Consider the following 12,979-nt stretch of genomic DNA (forward strand, 5'->3'; position numbering starts at 1 on the left):
AGCGTAACCGAGCTAGCTCTACATAAATCTCTGTACAAGACCCGCCGGACACAGCAATACAGGCAGATTTAAAAGTCTTTCTTACATTTGTAGCATAGGTCCGTGGGATAACTAGTGATATTCTGACAGCCTGTGAAGTAAGAAAATAACAAATGATTTTACTACTATAATATATTTTACTACCAAACTCGAATTATTTAACGTATTACTGAAATCATGTACATTTCTCATAAGTTCTTTATTTTTTAGTGTTCGGGCCCAGATTATCCCCGGAATTATCTAGGGCCTGTTTACAAGCAGGGGGTAACCCTATGTGCAGGTACCCGCCTGCGTAAACAGGCCCTCAACACTACCGACTGCGTCGCATCTGCAGTGGACTGACTGACCAAGAAATAAAAGTAGTTTTCGTTATCGATAGTTTGCTTACCAAGATATTCATAAGTGATCGTTGTTGGATTACTCGGTATACACTGATTCAGTGCATAAACCTGCAATGGAAATGTTTGTACTGGTTATGGCAAACGTAACACTTTTTCTTGCTGTGCTCGCTCACATAATCATGATTGTTTAGGTAATTACGACATTGGTTTATTGGTATTAGGATATTATGGTATGTTGAAACCGTACATGCGATGTGGCTGTGCGAATATTACTTCTAATAATTATCTCGTTTTAAGCCGTTTTGGTGAAATAAATGAAACAAAAACGAGAGCGAAGGACATAAACGCGATTTTTGACTCAATTCTGTGGGAATCTCCAATTGTTTTCTGACCGACATTTACCTGAGAGTAATCATTTTTCAATATCACCAACATTATCTTATAAACACATGCTGACCTTTCTTACCTTTAACGTATGATTGCATTTCTTTATTGTTTCATCAATGTACATAGATCCACTAGCTTGCGGGGACTGTGAAAAATCGATTAAAGTAAACATTATAAAAGACATTTCAAACCTTATGGTATCCCCCAAGCGCTTGGTCTATAGAGAGCCGAATATTTACCATAATTTCTCGAATAAGCGCCTCCTTCGAGACCCCACCCCCCCCCTGCGTTATGCAAAACTTGCAGGAAATTGGTGCTTTTTGAGTATTTGCGGTATACTAGATTACTGAATTGTTCGATCAGATATTGACTTATTTACAAGTCATAACTACAATAACTTATTATTGCATTTATGACTTGTGCAATATATTATTATTATTGTTTTTATTATTATTATTATTATTATTATTATTATTATAGTATTATTATAGTATTATTATAGTATTATTATTAGTATAGTCCCCAGACTTTGAAGCGTTTAAAAGGGCTTGGTGAAGCGATTAAAATATTGTAGAATTTTCATTGTTTATTAAATTTTTCAATAAGTAAACTTGTTGTGGCTGATTCTTTTACATAAAACAGTGGTCAAATGAAAACTCTAAATAATTATCTAATACTGTAAAAAAAGGTCTAAAAAGAATAAATATTTATAAACAAAAAAGAAATAGTATGGGCGGTCTTAATAGGACTGAATAAAAGAATTAATCCGGCTTACGTAATTTTACATAACATATCAAATAATTAATTAATTAACTATAATTAATTATACTAATAAATTGCATTAAGCAAAACCAATATTTCTTTTTGTCCAAGAACAATCAAGTGTTAACATCAAAAGGTGCTTTCAAATGGCGATCCGAATGTGATGAAAACGTTGTTAGAAACGATCTATAAAGCAATTAAGATACTTCATCGTAATCTTGAAGTTGCAAGATACAAAATAAATCAACACTCGGAGGAGGGGGAATAAGTTTGCTTTTCACGATTAAAGATATATTTAAAAATCGATTGACAATAAAATGGGCAATACTGTATAAACTACAGCAGCCGTCTCCGGCATATGATTTCCAGTATTGCATGTTGACAATACCAAATGCGATGTCTACTTACCGCGGTTGTGCTCGATTTTGGAGCAAGGCCTGGGCATCGCTGATCCCAGATCATGGCGTAATTTGAAATGGGATGCGCTTCTTCTCGGTAAAAAAAAAAAAAAATAGATAAGATTGTTATCGTTCAAGAAATATACAAATCACGCCAGCCCAAACACAATGGTAATGATACCTTTTTATAAGTTCAAGATTTTATAATAAATCAAATCATTTCATCAGTTTCAAGTCGAACGTTTTGAAGCAATTTCTTCGCTCTTTCATCCAGTTACTTAATTAACCTAAAAGTGCAACATCGTGTTTACGTGCTGCCAAACTGATATATAAACTGATTATAGACAATACATGCCTTCTGGTGGAGTCCAAGACGCTGTCAACTTCAACTTTTGTTTCGGTTGAGCACCGTCATATTCAAAACTTGGTATTGTTACGTTACGGGCTGGTGCAGGCTTCGGCAGAGCTGAAAAGTATAAGCAAGAATGCAAATAGCTGTCAGGGAAAGACCTTTTGGAGAACGTTTCCGCTCGTTCTACTCAGTAGTAAGAAATGATAGGAAAAGAAAAAGAAAAATATTTTTTTTTGTGTTAAAATTTTTATAAAAATTTTAAAAAAATTTGGAAAGGAAAAAATTTTTTTTTTTTTTTTTTTTTTTTTTTTTTTTTTTTTTTTTTGGGGCGGGGCGGGGGGGGAGGGGCATAGTGAGTAGCTTGACAAAGGTCATTGTTTAGTTCGCATGTTCTGGTCTTGACCGGGCACAAAATACAATAGCTATTTGCATTTTGTTTGCTCCTTTGAAGTTTGCCGGACATCAAAACAACAAACAGCGATAACTGTGACCAGTCGGCAGCCCAGTCTGGCAAAAGTAAGGCCTGCGAATTATACTAATTAAAATAATTTCAATGATTCTGAAATGATTTACCATTTTTTGGTTGTTAAATGTCAACCGTGATAATTTTTTCGTTTTTTTTTCCCCCCCGCCAAAATTTTTTCAGTGTGGTGAAACACCAGGTGAAAATTTTGGGTAAAAAAAAAAAAACCCCCGGGGGGGGAAAAAACAAAAAACAAAACCCACTATTTGCATTTCACACGCATGCAGTCATTGACATTTAAATCTTTCTAAGAAAAGAAAACTTTGGGTGTCGTCTTTCCTAGCAACGGCTTGATTGACACAGCTTGCACCGTTTCTCGGCACTGCTATATGTCGTCAAAGAAAAGTGCCGACTTTCCTCCCCCCTGAATTAAACTACTAAGCAAAAAAAGATCAGTGAAGATGGTAGGTGTTTGTTGTAGTCAAGTTATTATGTAAAAAGCAGCTGTTTGAGACCACTCGGCATCGCCCCTTGTGGATCTAAAACTACTTTTACAATGCTGTGACATCACTTATTATCAAAAAGAGAACCAAACCAGTGCGCTAATAATGTGACGTCAACTGACGTCACTTGCTTACCCTTAATTTTGTCCTCTTAAAGGGACTGTGTCATGGCTAAGTTTATTTTTTTTGCTATTAAATTTTGTCAAATCTTCGCTATGAAACTATATATTTGTAAATAAATTAATTTTATGATTCAAAATGACAAAACCATAGTTTCTTTGCAGCCAATGTGTCTCCCGCGCGTATATAATATAATTATAAGCAGACATAGCTTTGAATTGAAAACTGTTCCGCCTGACCGTATTTCAAAAACCCATATCGCAATCCGTTTCAATCTTCGACAGTTTTGGTCATCCGTACCTTCTTTTGGATTTAGCGTGTTATTAAAATATCCCTTCACTGTTTAAGAGGTTATTTTATGTATTTAAACGAATTTGAGGGTCATTTCCTTTGCCTAGAATGTGGCTAAAATCCGTGACACGGTCAACGTAGTTGCAAATTCACAAGAGAACCTTAGCGTATCTGCAGGCTACTCTGGAATAATAAGCCCCCTACCATCCCCCACTGATATATCTGAGTAAAATATAAGCCCATGGCTATTTATCAGAATGTTACGATATAAGGGATATCCGCAGGCACATCCGGCTTTTATCTATCTTATTTAAATTTTCCCCAGGAAGTGTTGTAAGTCGAGTTACCATCCACCCGGTCAAAAGCATTTACAAAAAACATTATTACTGTACATGAAAGTAGCAAAGAGTTTTATTATTTTGTCACGGTGACTTACATATTTCTGTTGTTTGTGCTCCGTAACTGATAGATGAATTCTCGGTAAGAACTGCTATGTTGAATTTGTAGAATAATCCATTGAAAGTTGTCCGCATGTCTGAAACTAAGGCACACAACGGTTGGGTATCTATAGTGCCTCGAGTCACTGTGAACACCTAAAGCGTCAAGAAAATGAACAGCAGTAGTAACTATAATAAAACTAACTACCCACGTTACTCATGAAAACGATTATTTGGACAAATGCCAATAAATTTTTCGCAATTTTCTTGGTAACTGAACGTGGAAACGTACCTGTCTAAAGTATTGAGGGGAAACTGGATCCTCATCGCCCGTTATGTCCATCGCAATCAAGTACACAGGACTGCCACTTGTATTCTGCACAGGATCCCACTTCAATGAGATAGATGCGAAGGTCTTGTTTGTTACTGTTGGTGTGCCAGGTGTTGGTGGCGTAGACCCATCTCCATCCAATATAGAGGAGAAGTTATTTAACTGCGTCAAAAACTTACAACTTGCTTCGCAGCTACTTGAGCTCATCTGCAAGAAGGCAAACTGTATTACATGCAATTGTATTAACAATCATGAAGCCTGATGCATGATGATTTAAACCACTCAGTATCCTTCGTACCTCTGATTTCAATACTAAAATCATTGTTTCGTTCCTTGTTTAGGGCGTGGGGCATCGTTGTGCTATGTTGACTATTGTGTGATGAGCCAGTAGTGTGTTTTGTTAATTTAAGAAGAAGCGGGGCCATATAAGGAGTGATATACTTGCTGTTGCATTTAACGGAAAGCAATTCCCGGCAAATCAATGCCGGGTTTTCCCACCAATTCACTAACATCCCATATCGAGTAACATCTGGCGGAGGAGGGCGATCAAGATAATAAGCACTTTGAAAGTACTTGAGCATGCACATCGCTGGGACCACAAAATAATCTTAACCGATCAATTCTATGATTTGAAAGTTGGATTCTACTGAAAGTAATAAAAAAACTACAGATATTATGAATCCTTTAAAACCAGCCGCCACTCCATCAATTGAAAAACTTGAGTAAGTTGGAAACAACGGAGAATTCAATCTTGCCATAAAATTTAAAATACAACGGCAACTAAAGCAACTAGATTTCAAAGAAAAAGAAAAGGATTGTATGATTCCTTGAACAATATTAAGTCATAGAAGCCATTTCAGTTTTACTTTATCTTTTAAAATATTGTCTACTTTAATAATACGAACCTGTTCAAAACAATATTTTCGATCGTGCAGAGCACGCATAACGCCGTTTTCTTGAGTTACATAGGGCTTTATCACTCCTATTTTTAAGCTTTTATCGTTTAATTTTGTACATAGTTCATTATTAGTACTTACGCAGGTTTGTAGGCACTGTGTTTCATTAGAGAAGCTCTTCCAATTCTCACATGGTGATAAACACTGAAATAATAAAGGTATCATCAAAATACAACATACTTGACAATCGCAACATTCGTAATTTCGAGCATTTTTGGGCAGTTTGGGCTGATCAAGAAATCATTTTGTTTAAATGATATTGAGAAAAGTAGCCGGCAAGGTAAAGGTAAAAGAAGAGAACTTTCGTTTTTCGAAGTAGAATTCCTACAGTAACCATGCCATTGCCATTTAATTTTAGATTTGATAACCCAAGGAGCCAAAACGTTCTGCTTGTTGCTTCTTTTGAGAGCTGCTTCTTTTGATGACTTAAGACAGATGACAAAGACCGATCTTACACATACTTTTAGTTTAAACTGTATTGCCTGCCGGAGTGGCCTTTGTTTAACTATCTGCTTATGTAATAAGCATACCGCAAAAAGGTAGAAAAAATGTCATATTACGTTTTGGGGCAACCAATACTCGCGGGCCGGCTGGCTGTAGATTTCAGGATGGCATAAACTTTAAGGGGGCTGTAGTGGGGAAGGTTTGGCAGGAAGAATCGGAATCTAACGTATCACTACAATATGCGACTACTTACTTCCTGGCAAGCTGCAGTCTGGCAAGTCTTCTCTGAGTCATTATTGGACCCTGCGTACTGTAATAAAAACACTCGAAGAGTTAACAATTAAAAATGTTTGTGTTTTCTGTCATATCGTACGGCCACAATTAGCCCGGAGATGCTTTCTACTAACGAATTCTTTTGTAGGTCAGTTATAATTAAAGCCAAGGACGTGTCGCGTCAAATCAAATTTATGAAAAGCATAAACATCAGTACGCGCACTGCCCGCTACTAAAGTCCTGCTGGACAACTTCTTGAACCGCACCACTTGGAAAAAAATTAACCAATAAAAACGTTAATTAAGAACAAAGGATGGTGACGTTTTTCGAAAACGAACCAAATTTTAAAAAAACTTAACAAAGATGCCGACCTCCGGTTCGTGAGCTTCGATCCCAAATTTTGAGCAGTTTTGAACGGTTTTGGTTTTGCAGTAACAAAACGAGTCTTCAAGCCAAGTCTTTAAAGTTCAATCAATATTATTATGATACGTTGCTGCCACAGATGGGATCTGTAGATTGTGTACAGTATACTGAAGTCGATAGTATGCAAATTCAGGTAAAAAGGACTTTTATTTTCGGCCTCACTTGGTAACAGAATTTGTTGATGCTTTAACGTCATCTGTTTACGAAAAAGACAGCCACCCATTGTTTCAATTAATGTTTTGATTGGCCAATGTTTTTCCAAGTGGCCCGGTTTGAGTAGCAACACTGTAAAATCTACAGTTAATTACGTACGGCGTAGTTTGGTGGTGACGTTGCGGGCATAAAAGCGTTCAACTAAAAGCCGTCGCATCTTAGTAATATAAGAAATTTTATTAAAACATACATAAATAAATAAAGATATTCCGGTTAAAAGCCCTTTCAACGTTTCCCTATTAACTTGCCAACGTACGGGGGGGTTACAGAACATTGTACTTCAAAAAGAAAAGGGGTAAAGCAAGTAAAGTGCATACATAATAAAGATCAAAGCGTTTAAACAGACAGAGTGTAATTCTTACAGTTTATCCCGGCCGTCATTAGGGTCGTAAAAATGTTTCTTGTCAGCTTATTTCCAAACAGTTCTTTTTATGCGGATTATAAGCTCCTCTGGCCACTCCAAACCCCTTTTACGGAGTTGTATAGTCCTAGGGCTTTTAACCGGCATTTAATGGTATGTTTATCTCATCTTTTATGATTCGCATAGGTCAGGTATAATGAACATTCGGTCTGTTCACCAATACAATTGTAATAGCTATCTCATCTAGCTGTTGTTCTGCAGTAGAACCAAGTTCATACGGACACCAAAGGACACGCGTAAAAATTTTTGGGTGTCCGTTTAAGCAGTTTATCCGGATAAACGTCACGGACAATTGTCTTGTTTTGTCGATTCGAAGGCAAATTTATAACGAAATATCTTAACCGTGAAATTATTTTTTACAATTGTTTCACACCGACGACGTGATAGGATCACTTAACATAACAAACCAAATTTTCAGAATTGAACTGGTTCGTTCAACGAAAGATATGTATGTGATGCACTAATAGCCTTATAAACCTTATGGCCTTTGTTTGACGTGTTACTACACGAGATTTTGGGAAATTTCATTAAATGTACCTGTAAAGCTTATTGCATGACTGTAACAAAAATATTTGTATATATCAAAATTTTGTCATTACCGTTCAGGAAATCAAAAGATTGCGCCTAAATGGTGCAAAGAGCTTTTAACTGCGTATTTAATCATAAAAGAAGTTTTGGGGCAGGCTGTCTGTATAAGACCTGCCGGACATGCGCCAGTGTGCATCATAATCCACTTATTTAGAATAATTCTCAGAGATAACAATCTATTAATGAATGCGGGTTCATGAAATTATTCATTTAATCGAAACAGGAACAATATTTTTTATTGTGTTTTGTTTGTATTACGTCTTTCCTTGCGTCTTACTGACATAACGGAAACTGCTGGAAGCCCTGTGGAATGGTTATCATCCCCTACACTGCTAGCCAAGCGTATCAACCTCCATTTTAATATTGCGGTTTTATAGACTGTACAGGCTGGTCATTAATTTAGAATTACTCGTCGTTAATAAAAGATCACTAATATTAGATCTAGCCGGTTAAATAATGTATTTTTCTTTAGAAAACTTAGATATAAAATGACTTTAGAAAAAAAGAGAAACTATATTTTAAAATGTGACATCATTCCATTTTCAAAAATGTTCCGCTTTGCTTTCGCACCACGTTGATTATTAGACGAGTATCTCTGTTAGCCCAACACAACATTTTAGATCAAAAATAGATGACGATGCTGCTCTTTTGCAGCAGCAATATAACAGTTAATAGAGGAAACATGTTCCTCGCATAGAAACTACGAATTCTAATATAGCGGTTTACATTTGACATTAGCAACAATCACGACAAAAAATTGTCACTATTCGCGATAAACAACTGATTCCCCGCCGAATCAGACACGAACCAATTGAATTGTGTCACTTGCGTTGGACGAAACTTAACGAAAATTACCCAATCAACAACAGCTGTTGTCTGATAATGAATTTAATATTAAAAGAAAGCACACTGATAGCTCTCGCTGATCTACTGTTTCACGCCAAAACTAAAAATAACTTTCGCTAACTTACCATAGTGTAACAGTTGGCAATGCAACGTGCTCTTGTGACAGTGTCGGTAAATGTTGATTCTTGAACTCCCAAACAGCACAGAGCAAACCAGGTAACAAATATCCATTTACGGACACGGTTATGCAGCAAGTGAATTTCAAACGCCACCATATTTCACTGGTCAAATAGCGGTCAAAACGTCGCTATTAAATTATTCCGCTATTTCTTGAAGGCGGCCTTCCTGAAGCCCTGTTGAAGAGGAAGCCTTAAAGATTAGTTTACACAAAATCTCAAGATTGAGGTGCAGCGCAAATAGTTCAAACGTTTTGATTGGCCTAGCATTGTTGTTAAAACCGCATACTGACGTAGGCAATGCATCAATGACGATAAGATGATTTGTTCATGATGTCGAAACAGGATTCGTAAAGAAGGAATTTAAAAGCTGATAAAATGCTTAATGAATTTTTAATCTTTGTAATATCTTTTAACTTTTGTGTGCTTGCCATAACATGGCTATCTATATATGCAATTCTGTTGCGACGGTTGAATAAACATAAAAAGTCTTAATGATAGCTTTCGGTTTTCTATTGTCAGAGAACTGACAAGTGTGTCACGCAAATAATTTTTATATCTCTAATATCAAACAAAAGAAAAAGTTATAAATAAAGTTTTCCGAACGTACGTGCTGAGAATTAAACATTGTTTGGTGAAGGTTTCACTATTTGCAAAATTTAAAATTTCATCAGAAAAAGGAACTTCTCGACTATGATTGAATTGAAAAATAATATGAACATAGGAGCAGTACTAATTGTACTAACACATTCTGTGCAGTGGGTTGGTGAATAATATTTTCCACTGGAGGCTTACTCGCAATCCGTTATCAACAGATTATATAAAAAAAAAAACATTTAAAAAAATTCTTAACAGTTTCAAATGCCCCCAAGCTAGGTTAGGAAAAAACAAGGATGTTGACTGTGGAATGGAAGACGTGAACGTCCACTGAGCAGTCGCAATCAGTTTTTAAGGGACTTGTGGACTAAAAACCAATATTTCCGTACGGAAAGAATTGATGGTGCACATGTTCCTCTTTGTTGAAACCTAATAAGAAAGATATTTATCACTCCTTGACACAAGGTAAACGGAAAAATGGAATCCAAGGTCTTCCAAAAGGAGTCAGCGTATGAGCAGACTATGTGGACCTGATCGTGCGCTAACCACGAGTCCGTATGATCTTCTGTTCTCTAACGACTCTTCCACTTATTTAAAGATGGCATGTTCGACGGCAAAAAGTGTGGATGGACTGTCCAACTACTAATTCTCATCAATAAATAATAAAAAAAATGATTACAAAAATACCTATGTAGCTGGTAAGTAGTGTCGTCTACCTTTTACCATGAGACTGATTCTTCTCAATTTACGTGATGTTTACAGTTTTCAGCTTCGCTGCATGAATTCTTATGATCAGATCAGATAAATGCTCATTTCTCTGGAAAAGAATTATTTTTACAGAATTAATAGAAACAAGGAAATGAAATTTTTTTGAAAGTCTAAAAATAGCAAGGTCATATCTACCAGATAGCTTTTGATGTGACTGGCGACTTGAAAATTAAGCTAGTTGGGATCAAATTAGCCGATAAGATTTAAACATTTACTCCCACCTGCGATTTATGTAAATATGTGAGGATTGAAAGATATATTTATGCAATAAATATATTCCATTAAAAATCGAAGAACAGCTACAGTTTCCCACATTGTTTGCGTAGCTACGAAACTTGCTATAGGAGAGGCCATAAATAAAGTAAAAAAAAGGGCTGGGAGATTCACTGTTATATTAAAAAGGTCAACTTACAAGTGCTTTAGTCAGCTCTACAGGCAACAACAATACTAAATGCTTTGTAAAGCTTACATAAACAATATTAAACGCAAATTTCTACCGCAAATTCCAAACAGATAGTCCCGTTTCTCAGCATTTTATGTTGATCGGTTGCGGAAAAATTGCACTACAAACGTCCATTCGGAGTACAGTAAATCGTAAATATTGGTTGGGTTGAGCTGTAGCTTTGAGCTCAAAGCTTTGATGAAACGAAAAAAAAACGTTAAAATACTATCCGACATCTAAGTGTGAAGAAATGATATATTGGCTCAATTTCTCCAAACAGCTGTGTTGGCAACGCTTGGCATTATCCAAAAACAATGGCATGAACACTTAGGAAAACCATAATTCTTTACATTTCGTGCGAGTCATGTCACGTTCGAAATTAAACTACAGAACATTGACAGGCAGAAAATAGAACTACGTACTTGGCAGTGTTCGTGACTAATGTTAAACAATTAACTGAAATAAAATAAAAGGAAATGTTCTAAAGAAAGGGAATTTCATTAAAATGATTTATTATATACGTGGTACAAGTAGCGATGGAAAGCGATTGCATTGAGTAGAAATATTCGTTTTTTATGACTGCGATGGCGGTAAAAATACCGCTATTAAAATACCCCTATTAATACCCCTTTTTTAGGGCCAAATTTCTCCAAAACAGGTTTTTTTTACCGTTAAACTGAATTTTTGGTGCTACGATCCTGATTTCCCTTAACTTTGCTTAAAAGGCACTTTTCCACAATGCAGCAAGATTTTCAAGGATGAAGATTCCAAGGAAAAAAAGTACAAAATGGTACTTTGGCGCATGCGCATAAGCCAAAATTTGGCCCTTTTTTTGCAAAATCGTTTCCATTTCTTTCTCTTGCTCCTTTTCTTTTCGTTTTTCTCGGCATTGTTATTTCCACTCCTTTTTACTGTATCCGTCCTTCCTTTAGACCAAAAAAGTTTTGATTAAAACATTGATAAAACCTGAAAAGAGGACCTCGATCTATTACAGGTGTTTTGGCCTGTTTAAGCAACGATTTTGCACCAAAAAGTGATTGACTTTTTCTTGATCAGCTCTGTCAAGTTGCGACCGATACGCAAAATTAATAGTTCTGTGAAAAGGTCAAACCTAGCTCTATCAGATGCTTATCACCAAAATCTGCTGACCATCAAATTGATGACGTCACAAGTGGTTCATTGACTGCTCCTACAAATGTTTGCTCAATCTTTTATCAACAAAAGTTTAATTATGCGATGAGCGAGATACTCAGATTGTAAATCTTTTTTCCTGGTGACTGTCATTTCCCATAGTTAAGTTTGTGAAATTTTTTTAATAAGAATGATGTTTTTGAACCAGGCCGAAGAGATGTTGTAATGGTTGTTAAGGCAAGCTACATAAAAACGCTGTCGTTGGTCGAGTTGTAAATACTATTAATGTCAAGAAAACAACTTCCTGCAACAGTTTATCCAAGGTTAAGTGGGAAGTTTGGAATCAACTCACGTAACAATATCATAAGAACACTTGCCGACAAAGGTGGGGCTGTTGCGGTTTCGTTAGGTCAGGCGCATATCGACGAGGCATACCGACAGCTATCAAAAAACATTGTTTAGAACACACGCGTGTCCTAAACGAATGTGATACCTTTGGAAAATCATTGAAGATAGGATTTTTAGTGTATGACATTCTCGAGCTCAGCGCCGAGAAATTTCGTTAGTCGACTAAGAAGCGAATAATGTATTCACTCTATAAGGTCTAAAAGCATCCGGCGCTTGAATGCAACCTTAAAATCCACAAAACTAATACAACCTGGGAGGCCTGTTGTGTCAGCATGATTAAGAACCTGTCCAACCGAGACCATGGCATCATACATTGGACGAATCCATGTCATTTCTGGTTGGTAATCTCTAAATCTACGTTATTTTAAGTACACCAATGATTTACTGTTGTACCCTCCAGATCCTCGAGACGTTTTGCTTTACTAAATGACGTTGATTGAGCAAGATCGATAACACTTTTATTTTTTCCACAGAGATCAGTCAAGTCATAGTCTATACAAATATTTTCCAAATGGCTGCGGTTTAGAAGCGTTGGCTCATTTCCATGAGACGGGTTTTGTCCGGCACCCACTAATATCAACTCTAACTCGTCTGGCAGTGACACTGCAAGTCTGTAAGTTGGAGGTGTTGCTAATGAGCAACGAGATAATGTGATTGGGCGATGTGAAGAACAAATAATATCCTATGTTCGTTAGCTTCTTCAGCTTCACAAACGTACGCTGGGATGATCAGGAGAAATTATTCATCCAGTTTTTTTTTTCTTCCATTACTTTCTTCGACTTGCAGACTTGCACGCGTCATATCTGGAAAAAACCTGACTTGCTGCTTGCACTAGATGCTACATTTGGGGAAAATTCTCTTTTTGTTCA

The 12,979-nt window shown here is 36.4% G+C and overlaps 1 protein-coding gene across 1 annotated transcript; it reads right to left on the reverse strand.

Moving 5' to 3' along the window:
- Positions 1 to 68: 68 nt before the first annotated feature.
- On the reverse strand, positions 69 to 9,092 carry LOC144636961 (uncharacterized). Its single transcript, XM_078496154.1, has 10 exons — positions 8,714 to 9,092; positions 6,078 to 6,134; positions 5,462 to 5,524; positions 4,386 to 4,631; positions 4,093 to 4,249; positions 2,283 to 2,393; positions 1,938 to 2,020; positions 847 to 912; positions 428 to 488; positions 69 to 130 (listed from the first exon to the last, which is right to left on the reverse strand). Exons 1-10 carry the CDS (start codon positions 8,861 to 8,863, stop codon positions 69 to 71), a joined length of 1,056 nt encoding a protein of 351 aa, XP_078352280.1. The 5' UTR covers positions 8,864 to 9,092.
- Between the last annotated feature and the right edge of the window lie 3,887 nt (positions 9,093 to 12,979).

This window comes from Oculina patagonica, chromosome 13 (assembly GCF_052425735.1).
Source record: "Oculina patagonica isolate OP01 chromosome 13, crgOcupat, whole genome shotgun sequence".
Taxonomy (NCBI): Eukaryota; Metazoa; Cnidaria; class Anthozoa; order Scleractinia; family Oculinidae; genus Oculina; species Oculina patagonica.

Bases quoted from the DNA above. Each gene is read 5' to 3' on its own strand.
- LOC144636961 (XM_078496154.1), bottom strand. From the start codon at position 8,863: ATGGTGGCGTTTGAAATTCACTTGCTGCATAACCGTGTCCGTAAATGG. The intron at 4,632-5,461 runs GTAAGTACTAAT...GCCTTCTTGCAG, and splicing joins CACAGTGCCTACAAACCTGC to ATGAGCTCAAGTAGCTGCGA. The intron at 913-1,937 runs GTAAGTAGACAT...GATTTTTCACAG, and splicing joins CAAAATCGAGCACAACCGCG to TCCCCGCAAGCTAGTGGATC.